The sequence below is a fragment of the Malania oleifera genome, chromosome 7, assembly GCF_029873635.1.
Source record: "Malania oleifera isolate guangnan ecotype guangnan chromosome 7, ASM2987363v1, whole genome shotgun sequence".
NCBI lineage: Eukaryota > Viridiplantae > Streptophyta > Magnoliopsida > Santalales > Ximeniaceae > Malania > Malania oleifera.
The window spans coordinates 87,702,785-87,721,272 of record NC_080423.1 but is presented as its reverse complement, the minus strand read 5'-3'; the positions used below and the strand labels follow the sequence as shown (position 1 = coordinate 87,721,272).

Below are 18,488 nucleotides of genomic sequence, written 5' to 3'. Positions count from 1 at the left end.
TTCTCCCTTCTGCTATTGCAGTAGCTTTAGCTTCCCAAACTGGTGGTTGTCCCCTGAGTATTTTCCTGATTAACTCATAAGTAGGGTAAGATTTACCAAGAGCATTTAAAGAATTCGTGATGCGTGTGAATCTAGTGTACATGGATTGAATAGATTCATCAGTAGTCATTTTAAATGCTTCATACTCACTGGTGAGCATGTTTATTTAATTATCTTTTACTTCCTTAGTACCTTCATATGTAACTTCTAATTTTTCCCAAGTCTCTTTAGCAGTGTTACATGCCATCACCCTATTAAACTCATTTACATCTAGTGCACAGAATAACAGATTCATTGTAGTAGCATTTATTTGCACAAATTTCCAGTCCTCTTCAATATACTCATCTTCAGTTTTGGGTACATTAACCTTATCAACTACTTTAGGGACATGGTTTCCCTTGGAAACAATTTTCCACACTTTCCAATCCACATTTAAAAGATATATACTCATCCTTCTTTTCTAGTAGGTGTAATTTACGCCACAGAAAATAGGTGGTCTAGTGGACGAGTGTCCCTCACCGAATGGAGTTACACCGATGTGTGGCATGTGATCTTTTTACAAAATGAACAGTTAAGTTTATGTAAATCTGTTCTGATACCAAATGTTAATTCAGGTGTAATTCCAAGAAAAGGGGGGGGGGGTGAATTGGGTATTTTAAAAATCTTTAAGATTATTTACCACTTAATCCCTATTTTTATATTTAACAAATTAATTGCAGGGGATTAAAATTGATTCAAATTATTATCTCAATAAATTCTATTTTACCCAATTAATTATCAAGTGTGTGTGAGGTTATTCAACTTACATACATGCAAGATAGGTAATGAAATGCATTGCAGAAATTAAAAGGAGTAAAGGAAGAGAATGTAAACCCAGTTTTTACGAGGTTCAGCCAACCCAGCCTACGTCCTCGCCTTGAGCAACCCACTTAAGGATTCCACTAAATCCCTGCTCCTTTAACCGGGACGGAGCTTCCCTAACATTTGCTGCTTACAAGAGGCATAACTTCCTCCTCACCCAGTTCACAACCCGAACCGTCATTACATTATAGAATTTCAAATTTGGAAAAAATCTTAATATTGCTTCTAACAAAGCTAGTGAGTACAATGGAAAACCTAACACATATCCATATGATAAAACTTGAAGCTCAGTATGTATGTAACGATGTAATCGTTATATGAATGATATGCTTCACAAAACTTCCCTTTGATCAAATCTCCCAAAAATAATTATATAAGTAAATGCTTTGAAGAACTTAGGGTTTAGTTCAACTCTCTAGATGCAAGAATACCGAATGCGATCTTATAAAAAATTGGTCTTGAATATTATAAAGATCTAAGTTCTTGCTATCAAATAATTTGTGAAGTTGAATCTTTAAATAATCTTTGGTTTAAAAGAATATGACTATTCCGCTTCAAATATTGAATCCTACCAAATGAGCTCAATACAAATATGTAATTCAGTTTTTCTCCAAAAATCTAGATCAATAAGTTTTATTCCAAATATCCAAAACACAATATGATCTTTGTATATGAATATGTATATATATATATGATATGTGTTCAAAAGATCAAAAACCTAATATAATATTTATCAGAAAATATCCCTCAATAATATATATAGTTATGGGCTCTAAGGATATTTAGTCAAGTGGTTTGTAATATCGAAAATATCGAGTCTTTAAATGAATACACACTTGAATCAAAAATATTTAACCATTGGAAAAATTTTTATCAAGTAGTGATTTTTCAAAACGATCTATATGTATATAAGTACACTCAAGATCAATCTTTCAAATAATATTCAATAATAGATTTTGAGATGAAAAGCTCTTTGAGAATAAGTAGTAACAAATAAATTGATTTATCAAACCTCAATACCAAGTTGAATGCACAACAATCGCTAGAATGCCTTTTGAAGATCAATGTAGCCTTAGCTCAAATTTGACGTATAAGCTTTGAAATCCCAAGCAAGAATTCAGCAGTGTGTTCAATGCTCTCCCAAGTTGTGCTAAACGTTCAATATACTCAATCTTATGCCAAAAGTTGACGCACTAGGGTTTAGAGGTTGATTATATATGTAATCTCGGCCTTAGGATAAGTCCCGACCGTTGGATCAAATTGATCAAGTGTATAACCCACGTGTTCTCTCGCTAAAAATTAAAATTTTAAACTTCCCGTTGGTTTAGACGACTGAGGATTAGGGCTCAGATGACTGAAGTTCCTTAAAGTTTCGAAAAATTGAACTGGACACAAGGTCAAACGTCTGAAGTTGGGGTTTAGACTTCTGAAGTTGCAGGTTCAGACGATTGAGGTCAAGGTTCAGTCTTCTGATTTGCTTTTGCCTGATCTCTGTGTTTCTCCAATAAATCTTCTGATGACTGAACTTGATCTGCGGTCTCCTGAAGAAATTCTTCGGACGATTGAGCTTAAACTTCAGTCTTTTGAAGTTGAATCTTCAGAAGATTGAGCGTAGACTTCAGTCTTCTGATATTGACATTTCAGACTTCTGGGCAGTGACTTCGGTCTTTTGAACAGTACACTTTCTGGTTTTTTTCATTTTAGTTTCAAAAATCTATTTTGCTCTCTTTCTTTGCTCTTTTATAAAATATTTTCTAGGGTTTTAAACAAGTCTCTAAGTCTATAAATATCCTTTAAAGATTTTCATGAGATGCATGAGTTCTAAGGTCAGTCTAGGGTATATTTTGAGCTTTGAATTAAATCATATGAAATATGTAAATACATTCAGTTCTAAATACCCATTTCCATGACGATCTTGAACTTGCCGCTTGCATCTTCATTCTTCTACTCTTTTAGTTCCATGGATTGTGCCAAGATGTATATACTTTAATGTTCCTGGCTTCCATGACTTTCTAGCCTTCAGTGCATGCTAAATCTTGTTCCTGTTCACAATCTCGATGCACAGATCAAATACCAAGTGATTTGTCATTATCAAAACACGATTGGACTCATAGAGTCAACACTTATCACCATGGTCTGGATTATGTGGAAGGAAAGGAGCATAGGGCTTTTGGAGGGTCAGCCACCCTGCTCATTTTGCTGAAGGATGGATGGCTTTTCATTCTCACTTCTTGGTTCAGGCACTGTTTTATGCTTGATACTTTTGCTGTTTTAGATTTTATTGTTAATCCAAAAAGAAGAGATTAATAAAGAGCAGAAGAAATCCTCCTTAAAAGATACAAGAACAAAAAACAAAAAAAGATCAAAAGAAATCAAAACAGTGTAACGAGCTAATCATTCTGTAAACCAGAAAAAGAATTTTCTGTTTTAGACACTGTGGATGTGATTCTTGTTTTGTTGCTTGCTGTATTTAGGTGGCACCCCCTTGGTGCTTTTCAATGAAATCTTTCCTTTTGCTGATTAGAAAAACTTTTTGACTCAAATAAATTAATGTTTACTACTATAGCTTAGTTGCCAGCAATCTGCAAAGAGTTCTCCAGAAGTTGCCGAGGAACTCCGAATCTCTATCCGATGTTATTGTCTTGCGCAATCCATGTGACCTCACAATCTCTTAGAAAGATAGGTGTGCTAAATGCGTAGAATTAAATGTTTTTTGCATGCCATGAAAAGTGCCATTTTTGAGAAGCAGTCAGCCATCACAAATACAGAATCAATACCTCTAGCTATTTTTGGCATGCCACAAAATCTGTACTTATGTCAAGCCATGGAACATAAGGCTCTGGTAAAGGCATGTAGAATCCAACATTTTGCTGCTAGCCTTTGGCAAATTGACATGTTCGGCACCTCTCCATACACTTGTAAACATCTTGAAATAAAATTGGCAAAAATGCCTTTCAGACACCTAATTCATCATTTTATCCAGACCAACGTGCCCAATATCATGCAATTCCGTGATTAGAAACTCTTTTAAAGTATCAGTTGGAACACAGAAGTTCCCTTGAATAAATATCCATCTTGTTGGACAAATTTAGCAAGCATTGTGTTTGTCCTGGTATCATGTGTTTCTAAGATGCCTTTGAAATAGGTGTCATTCATTTTTCACTCCTTGATGGCTACCATTACAATGACACTGTTAGACATGGTTACCAGCAAACGTTCTCTTCTACTTAGCACATCTGCCTCCTTGTTCAGTGCACCGGCCTTGTAGTGCAATATGATAGTATATTCTTGCAAGAAGGTCACCCACTTTGAACGTCTATCATTTAGTTTCCTGTGAGAGTTTAAATAATGTAATGCTTCATGATCTGGATGTAGGACAACTCTCTGAATCAAGTAATGGTGCTAAAGTTTTACTGTTTGGACAATTGCATAGAATTTCAGATCATAGGTGCAGTAATTCGGTCAGCTCCCATTAAATTTCTTGTTGAAATAAAGAAATTGGACACCCCTCTGGCAGAACGACTCCTGTCCTCACTTAGATGAATCACACTGCATAAATCTTTTCATAATTTGGTAAAGCTAAGCCATGAGCTTGTTTCATTGATTCCTGAAATCTCCCTTCTGCCTCAGGAGCCCACAATAAATCTTGCTTTTAAGACACTCTGTAATAGGTGTCATGATGGTACTGAAATTGTTGATGAATCTTCTATAGAAGACACTAATCCTTGGAAGCTTCTAGTTTCAATCAATGTCTTCGGAGTAGGCCAATTGACAACAGCTTGGACTTTAATTGGATCCAATTCTATACCTCATGGACTAAATCCAAGTAATTCGAATCTTTCGATGATGAATATGCACTTCTTATTTGCGTATGACTGAAACAGCTCTCTTGTGTTTGATACGACTCTATGAGCCTCAGGATCCTTGTTGTAAATAAAGATATCATCAAAATAGACAGCCACGAACTTTCCAATAAAAAGATCTAAGCATCTGGTTCGTAATACTCATGAAAGTGCTGGGTGCCTTGGAAAACCCAAATGGCATTTGCAAGGAAATTATAAAGTCCATTCTTCATTTTGAATGCTGTCTTCCACTCATCCCCTCCCCAATCTGAATTCCACTCTTTAAATTGAATTTAGAGAACACCTTTACACTGTATATCATGTCTAGCATATCACCAAGTCTAGTTATAGAGAACCTGTCCTTGATTGTTATTTTGTTGGTTGCTCTGCTGTCCGCTCACGTTTGCCATGTTCCATCCTTCTTTGGTGTAAGTAAAGCAGACACGGACTTAAACTTTCTTGAATAAAGCCTTTGCATAACAGCTCTAAGATTTGTTCTGCAACTCTACATGTTTGTTGGACTCGTTCAATAATTTAGCAAGGCTGGCAAAACTGCTCCTTGTACCAAGTCAATGTGGTGCTTTTTCTCTCAATGGTGGTAACAAATTGTGTCACCCAAATGAGTATGAATTTCTGATTTCCTGAGCAGCATATAAACAGCTGAACTGTCCTTGCTTTCATCAATGAAACCTTTCATCTGCACAAGTGAACAATAACATCCACCCTCACTTTTGATGATGACTTCTTCTTTCATTGGCATTAGAATCAACAAAATGCCCTTGATCATATGAATTGGCCAAAAGGATTCATATAGCCGAGCCCACCTAGTGGGACTTAAGGCTTCTTGTTGTTGTTGTTGTTGTTGTATTACCATGACAAACAATCTTCATCATATTGCCACGAGTGACCAAGTAGCATCCATTGGCACGACATCACACCAAACTGAATCTTTAAATGAATTGCCAATTGAGACACTTGCCAAACATCTTAAAGACACTAGAATAGTTGTCATGTCAAGGTTTAAACCTTGAATTGAAATCCCAATTTTGAGTATCTAGAATCGAGAATCGAATTGAATCATAACATTCAATGCAAATTTCGAAAATCCATTCCGAGAGACATGCATATAAACAATAAGAAAAATTGTAAAATACATTTAGATTTTGATAATAATAAAAGTCATATTTCATGTGTATGCTGTCCCTAAACAATTAAAAAGTAAGGGAATGGGTTAAGAAAATTAATAAAAAAATTGAACTTTTTGTTGTTTAAGGGAAGGAATCAAGAAAAAATAATAAAAAACTGAACTTTTGATGTTTATCAATATTTAAAAAATTAATAATAAAAAGGCATATTCTTTCTCTAATTAAAAGGGAAAAAAATTAGCTCAAGAATTGAAAGTAATTGAACAAAATACCAAAAAAAAAAAAAAAAAAAGAATTTTTTTTTTGAGAACATGAATACTACCTCAGTCAATGAGTCTTCTCCCCCTTATTCTCAATGGTTGAACACTATACTCCTCCAAGAGTGAAGAATGGTTTTGTGATGGCAACATAAGTCCTGAGGTTCTATTTTCTCTGCTTTTATTTTTAGCTTAGTGCTGATATAGACAAGGAATGAAAGGTAATTGTGTAATAATAAAAGTAATAAAAAAAAGAATCCTGTTTTTGGGGTTTAAACTAGTTGGGTGACATGATAGGTCTAGAATCATGTGAATCGATGGATTCAGATAATTTTGTTAGATTCATACGGTGAATCGATAGATTCGGTCATTTCTGATTTGCTAGTAAGATTGAAATTGATTTGGTCTAGAATTGATATGAATTATATGAATTGAATTGATCCTAGGATTCTAACTATGAGCATAAGCACCACATTTCCTTTGGTGAACCAAAGGATACTGTAGGGTCGTGGGTGTTTCTCAATCTTGAGTTTCAACTCATCCACCGTTTCCTGCACCATTAGATTCTCACTCTTGCTGTTGTCAACTATTAAATTGTAAAGTTTCCCCCTGATGTTCAGTGTGTGTGAAAAATGTTTTTTCATAACCAATATTCACCATTTGTGGTGGAGGAGCAAGGATGTATCTTTGAACAACCTGAATTTTGCCTAATTCATCACCTTCAGCCCCTTGTTGTTCCAAGTTAGCTTCATGCTCAGTCTCATACTGATGTACCAGCACCTTTTGGTTCTTCTTTTTGGGCTGGCTTCCTTTTTGGGCATTCATTTGATTGATGTCGAAGTTCTGAACACATGTAGTGTTGTGTCGGGCACCCCACTTGTGCCACACACCAATACTACAACTATTGCTATTGAATATATAAGAAACTAAAGCAATGCAGAAACTAATAATAAAATAGTAAAAAAAAACAAGACAAGAAATTAACGAGGTTCGGTATAGAATTACCTATGTCCTTGGGCGCCGACGTTCAATCCACTACTTCTTGACAAAGTACAACTTTGAGGAGTGTTTTACAAATAGAGAGTTGAGCTTTTGATATAACTTCAACCTCAAGTCCAAAAAACACTTCTCTCCAATGTGGGACAAATAATACAAAAAATTCAAAACAACATTTTATACCAATATGGAACTATTCTACCAATGTGGGGTAAAAAGCAACAAATCTCCACCTTGATGATAAATTCAACAAATTTTTCTGTCACCAACATTTTTTGGAGTTCCACATCATCGGCGCCATCCAAAATTATTCAGACTTGCAGGATATTGATTAAGTCCAAACAATGTTTGAACTTGATTGTTGTCACAATTTTGGTCAACATATCTGCGGGATTTTCAGTTGTAGCAATCTTCTGAAGAAGTATCTTGCCTCCATCAATAATATCCTGCATACAATGAAACTAAACGTCGATGTGCTTTGTTCGTGCATGGTAGACTTGGTTCTTTGCCAAATAAATAGCACTCTGGCTATCATAGAGCACAACAATGTGCTTCTGAACAATTCCCAAATTTTCAAGTAAACCCTGCAACCAAATAGCTTCCTTAACAGTCTCTGAAGTTGCCATGTACTCTGCTTCTGTTGTAGACAAGGCAATGGTAGACTGTAAGGTAGACCTCCAACTCACTGGACCATTAGCAAATGTAAAAACATATCCAGTAATTGATCGACGTTTATCCAGATCACCTGCAAAATCAGAATCCACATATCCAACAACACGTTGATCAATAGTATTATTTTTCTCAAATACTATACCAACATCAATCGTATTCATAATATATCTCGAAATCCATTTTACAGCTTGCCAATGTCCTTTACCCGGATCATGCATATACTTGCTCACCATACTAACAACTTGTGAAATATTAGGTCTAGTACAAACCATTGCATACATCAGAGTACCAACAGTACTTGCATAAGGAACCTGCGACATATACTTAAGTTCCTTATCTGATTTAGGAGATAAAGCCACACTAAGTTTGAAATGAGGAGCAAGAGGAGGGCTTACTGGTTTTGATTGCTCAGACATGCCAAAACTCTGTACTACCTTCTTCAAATACTGTTTTTGAGACAAACTAACTCTTCCTCTCATTTTGTCTCTGTGAATCTCCATGCCAAGTATCTTCTTTGCTTCACCAAGATCATTTATCTCAATCTCTTGATTTAACTGACTTTTCAACTTGTTGATTTCTTCCCTATTCTTTGAAGCTATCAACATATCATCAACATACAAGAGTAAATATATAAAGATCCATTTTGTAGTCTGCGAAAATAAACACAATGATCATGTTTATTTCTGATGTACTTCTGACCCATCATAAATTGATGAAATCATTTGTACCACTGTCTTGGAGACTGTTTTAAACCATACAACGATTTACCTATTTTACATACCCAATTTTCTTTTCTAGCAACCTAAAATCCATTTGGCTGAGTCATATAGATTTCCTCTTCCAAATCACCATGTAAAAATGCAGTTTTTACATCGAGCTAAACTAGTTCAAGATCAAATTGTGCTACCAAAGCCAACAAAATTCGAATGGAAGAATGTTTAACAACTGGAGAAAATACCTCATTATAATCAATGCCTTCCTTCTGTGCGTATCCCTTAGGTACCAATCTAGCTTTGAAGCGAACATTATTTGCATCTGGAAATCCTTCTTTCTTTACATAAATCTATTTGCAACTAATTGCTTGCTTACCCTTGGGTAGCTGGGCTAGCTCCCAAGTCTGATTTTGATGAAGAGACTGCATTTCTTCATCCATTGCTTTTTTCCACTTGTCTGATTCAGAGTTCCATATTGTTTCTTTGCAAGTGTAAGGAACATTATCATCTACAACTGGAAGTGCATAGGCCACCATATCAGTATATTGAGCAGGTTTCGAATTTCTCGTCTTGTCCTCTAAGAAACAATTGATTCTTGTTGCTGTGAAGATTCTCGAATTGAAATCTCCTCTTCTTGTACACTATTCCCCATCGTAACTGGAGAGTTACCTCGTGTAGTCTCATTTCTCATTGGGTTTCCCAAAATTGTCTCAACCTCCACCTGTTGTTGAGTACCACTAGTCTTCTTTTCAACTTGTGACTCCTTGCGTATTGTTTTCTTCATCATCGCAAGTTCATCAAAAGTCACATCCCTGCTTAAAATCATTTTTTTCATATCCTTTGACTCCTGTGCTTATCCCCAAGAATATTGCTTTCTTGGCTCTTGGATCCAACTTAAATTCTATAACATGATAATAAGCCATAGTACCAAATACATGTAAAAAATCATAATCACTAGCAGGCTTTCCAGACCATAACTCATAGGTTGTTTTTCCCCCCCATTGCAGATGATGGTAGACGATTGATGAGATGACACACATATCTAACAGCCTCAACCCAAAACCTTTTGTCTAACCCAACATTAGATAACATAGATCGAACTTTCTCCAGTAAAGTCCGATTCATGCGCTTTGCCACCCCATTTTGCTGTGGTGTATCTTGAACTGTGAAGTGTTGAGCAATACCTTCATCCTGACATACTTTTATAAATGGGTCACTTATGTATTCACCACCATTATCTGATCTGAGCCATTTAATCTTTTTGCCAGTTTGAGTTTCAACTAATTTTTTCCACTTAAGGAAAATATCACACACTTCATTTTTATGCTTCATAGAATACACGCAAACTCTTTTGGAAAAATCATGAACAAAAGTGACAAAATAATGCATACCACCCAACGAAGCCATTTTTGTGGGTTCCCATACATTTGTATAGATGTAGTCTAAAATACTTTCAGTTTGGTGGATTGCAGTGCCAAATTTCACTCTAGTCTGTTTTCCCAGAATGTATTGCTCACAAATATCAAGTTTGCACACCTTTGCACCCTTTAACAAACCTTGCTTAGCTAATTGTTGCAAAGATTTTTCTTTTGTATGTGCTAATCGCATATGCCATAACCTGGTTGTATCTGAACCTTCATCTTTCTTAGAAACAACATCTGCTGAGCCAATAACTATACTACCTTGTGAATAATACAAGTTATTTTTCTTTATTCCTTTCATCACCACCAGTGCACCTAATTTAATCTTTAAGGTTCTATCTTTCAAAGTGATAGTGAACCTTTTACATTCTAAGGCGCCCAATGAAATTAGATTCTTCTTTAGGCTTGGAACATACCTAACATCAGTCAAGGTCTTAATAGTTCCATTTTGACATTTTAACTGTATTGATCATATTCCAATTGTTTTACAAGTATTATCATTTCCCATAAAAACAACCCCACCATCTAATTCTTCAAAATTAGAAAACCATTCCCTATTGGGACACATGTGATAGGAACAATCAGAATCCAAAATCCACTCACCAAAATAATGTGATGAAAATGTTCCAACAAGAGAAAAATCTGACTCACTTCCATCATCATTGGCTATATTGGCATTAGAATGTGCTTTGCCCTTATTCTTCTGCTGTAATTTAGGGCAATCTTTCTTCCAATGCCCTTTCTCACAACAAAAGGCGCATTCATCTTTAGCAGGTCTCCTACGAGATTTACTCCTCCTTTTAGGCATATGACTCTGAGAATGTCCCCTTATTGTTAGTGTTTCTGCTGTTTCATTATGGACCCTCTGATCCTTCTTTCTGCATTTAGTACTAATCTATGCAGTACAAACAACATTATAAGTAACTTTATCTTTCCCATACAATAATGTGGTGGTCAGGTGTTCATAATCATCAGGGAGAGAATTCAGTAACAATATGGCTTTATCCTCATCTTTCACCTTTTCATCCAAATTTAACAAATTGGCCAAAATTTAATTGAAAGCTTTTATGTCGTCATTAATTGAAATACCTGGTTGATACTGGAAGCGAAACAATTTCTTTTTTAAATAGAGCCGATTTTCTAGACTCTTGGTCGTAAATGTATGTTTCAATGTCTTCCATAATTTCTTTGCAAATGTCTCCCTCATAACACAATATTTCTGATTTTTAGCGAGACACAGACGAATCGTACCACTTGCCTGATGATTGATTTTTTCCTAATCTCTGTCACCAATATCTACTGGTTTATCATCTAAAACAATATCTAATTCTTGCTGATATAAGATGTCCATCACCTCACATTGCCAGATACCAAAATTATTGGTACCGTCAAATTTCTCTACCTTAAACTGAGCATTAGCTATCATCTTCAATGATGATGTCGAAGCCGAAGGGGTTGGAGTTCGTGTGGACAAAGTTTCTTCTACTGTTGCACTAGTTTTTGCCATCTTCTATATATTCAATAGCAACCAACAAAGCAAAAGGCCTTGGATGAATAGTACTTACCAACTATGTCTACTCTGTTTTATCTTATGAAATTCCACTTTGACCAGACCGACCTCCAGGGAGCGATTGAACCGCAATGGTCTCTAAGCACTCTCTTAAACAAGGTATTTCTTAGGCATCAAACGTCCTAACAAAGGAACGCCTCTGTATTGACAAGCTTTGATACCAATTGTTGTACCGGGCACCCCACTTGTGCCAAACACCAATACTACAACTATTGCTATTGAATATATAAGAAACTAAAGCAATGTAGAAACTAATAATAAAACAGTAAAAAGAACAAGATAAGAAATTAACAAGGTTTGGTATAGAATTATCTACGTCTGTGGGTGCCGACGATCAATCTACTACTTCTTGACAAAGTATAACTTTGAGGTGTGTTTTACAAATAGAGAGTTGAGCTCTTTATATAGTTCCAACCTCAAGTCCAAAAAACACTTCTCTCCAATGTGGGACAAATAATACAAAAAATTCAAAATTACATTTTATACCAATGTGGAACTATTTTACCAATATGGGACAAAAACCAACATGTAGCACTTTATGATGTTTTGGCGTTGTGGGCTATAAGGCTGATTTTTGTGATTTGCATCAGTGCAGACTGCAAGTGCTGCCTTTGTGCCTGTTTGAGGACAAGCTGCTGGAAGAAACTCCCACCTTTGGATCATGCCGTAACTTCAATGAATTCACATCAATTGAGCTTCATCCTCTAAAGCAAGATGATGGGCATCAGTTACTTTGAAAGATCACTGCAAACTTACATGATCTTGAATTACGAGTTGAAGATCATTGATATATGGGCTTACCTTTTGAAATTCTGTTTCAGCAAAATTAGTTCTCAGTGTCAACTGATAAACTTCATGCATATACCGTTTCACTCTTTCCATGTTGCGTGGAAATTGAGTGGTGGAAGCTATGGAAGGTACCGGTCAATCCTCAACCCACACATCCAAGTTCTCAGGAAGTTTCTGAATAATCAGAATGGATAACCAAAATGGAATGGGAAAATTCTGTACTGTCTCTTCATAATCTGGGCTAGCATAAATACAAGTACATTACAACTTTGGGCATTAAATGTGTTTAGGAAAATGACTTTGTTGACTGCAGTTGGATTGACTTCTCTAGACTCGAGGCCTCATAAATAAACTTTGGAACTAGGCTTATAAATGAACTCAGTAAATAAAACTTGGACTTAAGAAATAACACACTTGACTGGCCCATAATAATGACACCTAGGTAACATTAATTAATAAATATTTAACAATATTGGATATGCTTTAATTGGTGCAACATTACTAAATCACAACCCCACCAAAAAAGGATTATTCATCCACCAAGATTTTAGGAGCGATGTTTAGAAAGTGTGATGGCAGTTATCTTTTCTTATGATTACTGTATAAGCTAGTGTGTGTGTGTGTGTGTGTAAAGAAGTGGATTTATTAGTAAAGAAGTGATTACTGGAACACTGGATCTACTTAATTCCTTTAGCTGTTAGCCTGTTATAAAGAAATGAATTTATTAGGATCTAATCTCTTGTTTGTTTTTTCTAGATTGTACTGTGTGTTCACATTTGTTTCTCCTGACTTGCTTGGAATGGTATTTAGGGATGTCATTTGGATGAATCTGAACTGTTAAACTGGTTTGCAAGAAATCAGTTGGACGTTAACTCAGGAAAAGTTGTGGTAAGAAATGTTTTATTGCATCGTGTTTAGAAATTTCAACCCATTCATGTTTTAACTGTTTGCTAGGGTTGTTTAAGCTATCCCATATTCCTGTAGGTAAAACCCACAAGAGCTGGATCAAGCATTGGTGTTACGGTTGCTTATGGTGTTGCTGATTCACTCAAAAAAGCCAGTGAAATTATTCTAGAGGTATTCTTTTGACATTTTGAAGCAAACATAACACATGCACCGACTTCGTGCAAAAGCACTAGTTTCATTGCTAGGTTTCTAATCAATTCAATTTGTAATTCATTGAGAAATAATGTAATTATTATCTCAAAATTATGGAAAAATTTAAAAAAAAATTTGCATTTAAAATTTTATTTCTTAAATGGTGTGGAAAGTGAATTTGACCAAAAAATTGGATGAGTAATGGACAGTTTTGGAAATACACGATTTTAGAAAAATCAGCTTGATTAAATAATTTTTTGGGAATTATTTTGGTCAAAATGACTTTGAAAATTCAGAAGATGGGACTAATAAACACTTTGGGCTGAAGAAAAGATCACATGAAAACTCAAAATCCTGGGAATCAACACATTTGGAAGTAGCGATACCATAATATTAGGGATTAATCTTATTATTTGAATTATGTACTTTCTTTATGTTTGACAGGGAATTGATGATAGAGTGCTTGTCGAAATTTTTCTTGAAGGTGGGAGAGAATTTACTGCCATTGTCCTTGATGTGGGGTCTGGTTTTGATTGTCAACCTGTTGTATTACTGCCGACTGAGGTGTGTGCAATTAGTATATTTTTCTTTGTTTGCATCTTCATTAATCAGTGCTCAAATAGCTGTATACATCTATTTATGTGCATGCGTGTGCATGTGCTAAATGGAAATACAAACAGCTTTTTTCTTTTGTAAAGGTAATGATGTAGGAAGGTCCCACAAACACAAATGTGCTGAGATATGTACTCTTGGTTTTTGTTATGGGGAGCTGGAGAGGAGGAACCATACTTGTCGCAGAGAAGAGAAGAGAGAAGAAAAGAAACTAGATTCTGTATTCTCTTTGGTTCAATGGAATAGAAACTAAAGAAAAACCTGGAAAAAAAAGTTAATTGTCATTTAGATCATCAGAGGATTGGGAAGCATATGAGGGATTTTCTTGGTTTGAGGAGGTAGATTCTAGGAAAGATCATTAGTTAGTTGTGAGACTGTAGGGAAGATCATTTAGGGAGTTTTTCTAAAAGCATTTTCTTACAGTGGGAAGTGGTTATGTTATTTTCATTTGGAAACTCAGTCCCTTTGGCATAAGGTGATAATGAGCAAATATGGGCTCCAACAAAATTAGTTGAATGCAAGGGTGGGGGAGAACACCAGTCATGCTAATTCGCTGAGTAACTGAGTTCCTCTGAAAGCAAGTATGGCCTCCAGATAAATTGGTGGGGTGTGAAGGTGGGGGAGAGCAGCACTCATGCTAGTTTGTGGAATTTCAATTTTCATAGTTATCCCACTTTTATTTCTTTGACTTGGCACAGTTTTAGGGATAGTTCTAAACTCAAGTTTTTATAGGAATTTTTGAAGGGGATGTCCCTCTTTTGCAAAGCTTTTCCTAGTCACACCACTAATCTTTTATTTGTAATGCATCCAGTTCCAGCTTCTATAGTCAGGATGGCTCTCTATCTCTTGGGATCTTTATTTCTTTCACCATCTCAATGATATAGTGTGTCTGAGTTTTGTTTTTTGGGTACTACTCTTGACTCCTGTTAGTTTCATTTTCTCAGGACCAAAGGCTTTAATTGTTTTTCTAGGATTAAAAAAAAATGCCATTTCAATGTCAATTTTGGTTTTAAAAAATGATGGATTAGTTGTAAAACATTGGATTTTTTTTATGAAACCCCAGAAATTGTTAAAGGTTAATAGACATAATAATGCAAGATTTAGATATACAATATTATAAATATAATACATCAACGAAATTATGTGGTGTTTAAGGTGCAATAAGTACAAAACATTAAACAAATTAGACATCTTAAATTAATATAAATGAACTTCATAAATCATTTAAATATTAGTTCTTCTGCAATAGCGCTGCCCTCCTAGGTGCGCAACACTAAGTAATCCAAGCCAACCCAAAAAATAACTAATTTGGACATAAAAGCCGAATAAAACTGATATAATTGAAATTTAAGTTCAATTTTGCATAAAATTTTAAAAGGCTTAATTCATTTACTTCTAATAATTCTTTATTTTCAAGAGAAAATATGATTTATAAAGAAGTTATTGGTCAAAAAAAATTTGTGCCAGTTTATCAAAAAATAATTGTAGTCTCACAAATATATTCCATTGTTTGTAGACATATTTGTTCATTATTATTGTGCCGTTTCTTAATGTACTAATCTTTTCACACATAGTTCGTCCCAAGCCCGGGTAAAGGAGGGTTACATTAGGTAGCTGACAGCCAGGGCAAAACTTGTCAGATCATCATGATATGAATCCTTTTTGACTATTTGCCAGGGCATCTCCTACGAGCGACACATTACACTTATACCACGCTGGTGTAGCGAAAAGTGGGCTAGGTTGTCACCCCAAAGCATTGCGCCGTGTGGGCCCCCAAGGCAGTGTCAAATATGCGAGGGTTCCTGCATCATTTTGGACATAGGGGGGTAAATAAGTTAGTTCAGGAGACTAGGATTAGATTAGCAACTTGAAATATAGGGACACTTACGGGTAAAAGCATAGAAATTGTGGACACAATGATTGGAAGAAATTAATCTAATTTGCCTCGAAGAAACTAAGTGGGTGGGGAGAAAACTAGAGTAATTGAAAGATCAGGATTTAAAATTTGGTTCACTAGAAAAAGAAAAACATAAGAATAGGGTAGGAATTAGTATAGAAAAAAACTTAAAAGATAGCACTGTAGATGTCAAAAGAGTAGGGGATAGAATTATAAAAATCAAGATGGTCTTAGGCTAAGAGATAATAAATGTCATTAGTGCTTATGCTCCTTAAGTAGGCTTAGCAAAAAATCTTAGGAGACAATTTTAGGAAGATATTGATAGTATAATACATGGCATGTCAAGGACTGAGAAAATATTCATAGGAGTAGTTCTGAATAGACACGTTAGAAGGGATAATAAACGTTATGAGAGGTACATGGAGGATATGGGTATGAAGGCAAAAATGAGTCTGGGGTGATGATCTTAGACTTTGGCACTTTGCCATGTCATATGATTTTATTACAAGGACTACTTGCTTTAAGAAGAGAGAAAAACACTTAATAACCTTCAAAAGTGGATGAAATAAAAGTCAAGTAGATTTTTTCTTAACTAAGAGGGTAGATTGTTTATCATGTTAGGATTGTAAAGTTATCCCAGGTGAAACCTTAACCACACAACATAGAGTTTAAGTGTTAGATATATGTATTAAAAAATGGAATAAAAAGGATAAAATAAACTAGTGTAAGAGAACTAGGTGGTGGAACCTAAAGGGAGAAAATATAATAAAATTTAAAGATAAAATGATCAAAGATGACAATTGGACTATAGAAGATGCTATAGACACACACTCTTTGGAGTAGGATGGCTAGCTCTATTAAAAAAATAGCAAAAGATATTTTAGGTAAATCAAGAGGAAGATTCTCGAATAGTAAAAAATGTTGGTGGTGGGATCCTGATGTCCAAAAAGTTGCAGAGACAAAAAGAATTTGGTATAAAACATGGAAAAAATGTAGAAGCATAGAAAATTTTTAAAAGTATAAAGAGGCGAGAAAAGATGCAACAAAGGCCGTTAGTGAAGTCAAAAATAAATCATTTAATAATTTGTATGAGTAGATACAAAAGAAGGGAAAAGAGACACTTAAACTTGTTAGAGCTAAAGAAAGAAAGAGTAAGGACTTATGTAACCTAAAATGTATAAAAAGTCACGATGATATTGTCTTGGTTAAGGAAGAAGACATAAAAGAAAGATGGCGAAGTTTCTTTAATAAGCTATTTAATGAAAACCAAGTAGAAGACTTGAACTTATAATTAACAGATGAGAAAAAGACTAAAAATATAAGATTATTTGTAAGATTAGAGTTAAAGAAGTTAAATTTGCGCTAAAAAAATGAAAAATGGAAAAGCTATAAACTGAATAACATCCCAATTGAAGTTTGGAAATGCTTAGGTGATAATGGAATTATATGGTTAACTAATTTATTTAAAACAATTATAAAAACTAAGAAAATGTCAGATGAATGGAGGGAAAGCATATTAATACCTATATACAAAAATAAAGGAGATATTCAAAATTGTAATAACTATCGTGGAATTAAACTTATGAATCATACAAGGAAACTGTGGGAAAGGGTAGTTAAACAAAATTAAGGCTAGAAACAAAGGTCTCAGGAAATCAATTTGGTTTTATGCTTGGGAGATCTGCTACAAAAGCTATATATCTTTTAAGAAGATTAGTGGAAAAGTTTAGGAAAAAGAAGAGGGACTTGTATATGGTATTTATTGGCTTAGAGAAAACGTTTGATAGCGTATTTAGGGAAGTTCTATGGTGGGTTTTAGAAAAAAAAGGATGTTTGTAATAGGTATACTGACGTCGTTAAAGATATATATGATGGAGTAATGACTGGTGTTTAGGACTATAGGTAAAGAAACTAAGGAATTTCCAGTCATTATAGGTGTACATCAAGGATTTGCTTTGAGCCCTTGTCTTTTTGCTTTAGTGATGGATGGACTGACTAGGAGTGTCCAAAATAAGTTTCCATGGTGTATGTTGTTTGTAGATGATATTGTCTTGATTGATGAAATTAGGGGTGGAGTAGAATCTAAGTTAGAACTACAAAGAGAATCTTTAGAATCTAGAGGGTTTAGGATAAGTAGAAATAAGATAGAATATATGAAATGTAATTTCAATAATAGGAGCAATATTGGAGACAAAGTTAAATTTGATGATGAGGAAATCAATAGCAATAGTAGATTTCAATTCCTTGGATCTATTATACAAGATGAAGGAGAAATTGAAGAAGATTAATGCATAGAGTTAAAGCAAGTTTGGTAAAATGGGGAAGCTCTTTGAGTGTGCTTTGTCATTGTAGAATACCCTTAAAATTAAAAGGGAAGTTTTATAGGACTACTGTAAGACCAGCTATGCTGTATTTAGGTGACTAAGAAATAACATATCTGAAAAATAAAAGTTGTCAAGATGAGAATGTTTAGGTGGATGAGTGGTATAACGTTAAAAGATAAATTAAGAAGTGAACATATTCGTGATAAGTTAGGTGTAGCTCCTATAGAAGATAAGATAAGTGAAGGACAATTC

At 34.8% G+C, this 18,488-nt stretch overlaps 1 protein-coding gene across 3 annotated transcripts in view; it reads left to right on the top strand.

The window, feature by feature from the left end:
• The window catches only part of LOC131160433 (uncharacterized), a 140,861-nt gene that overhangs the window by 52,006 nt on the left and 70,367 nt on the right, over positions 1–18,488 (top strand). For all 3 annotated transcript variants that reach the window (XM_058116113.1, XM_058116112.1, XM_058116111.1), the window contains exons 7-9: positions 13,116–13,193; positions 13,290–13,382; positions 13,848–13,967. In XM_058116113.1, coding sequence (XP_057972096.1) covers positions 13,116–13,193; positions 13,290–13,382; positions 13,848–13,967 — 291 coding nt within the window. The remainder of the gene's footprint in view (positions 1–13,115; positions 13,194–13,289; positions 13,383–13,847; positions 13,968–18,488) is intronic.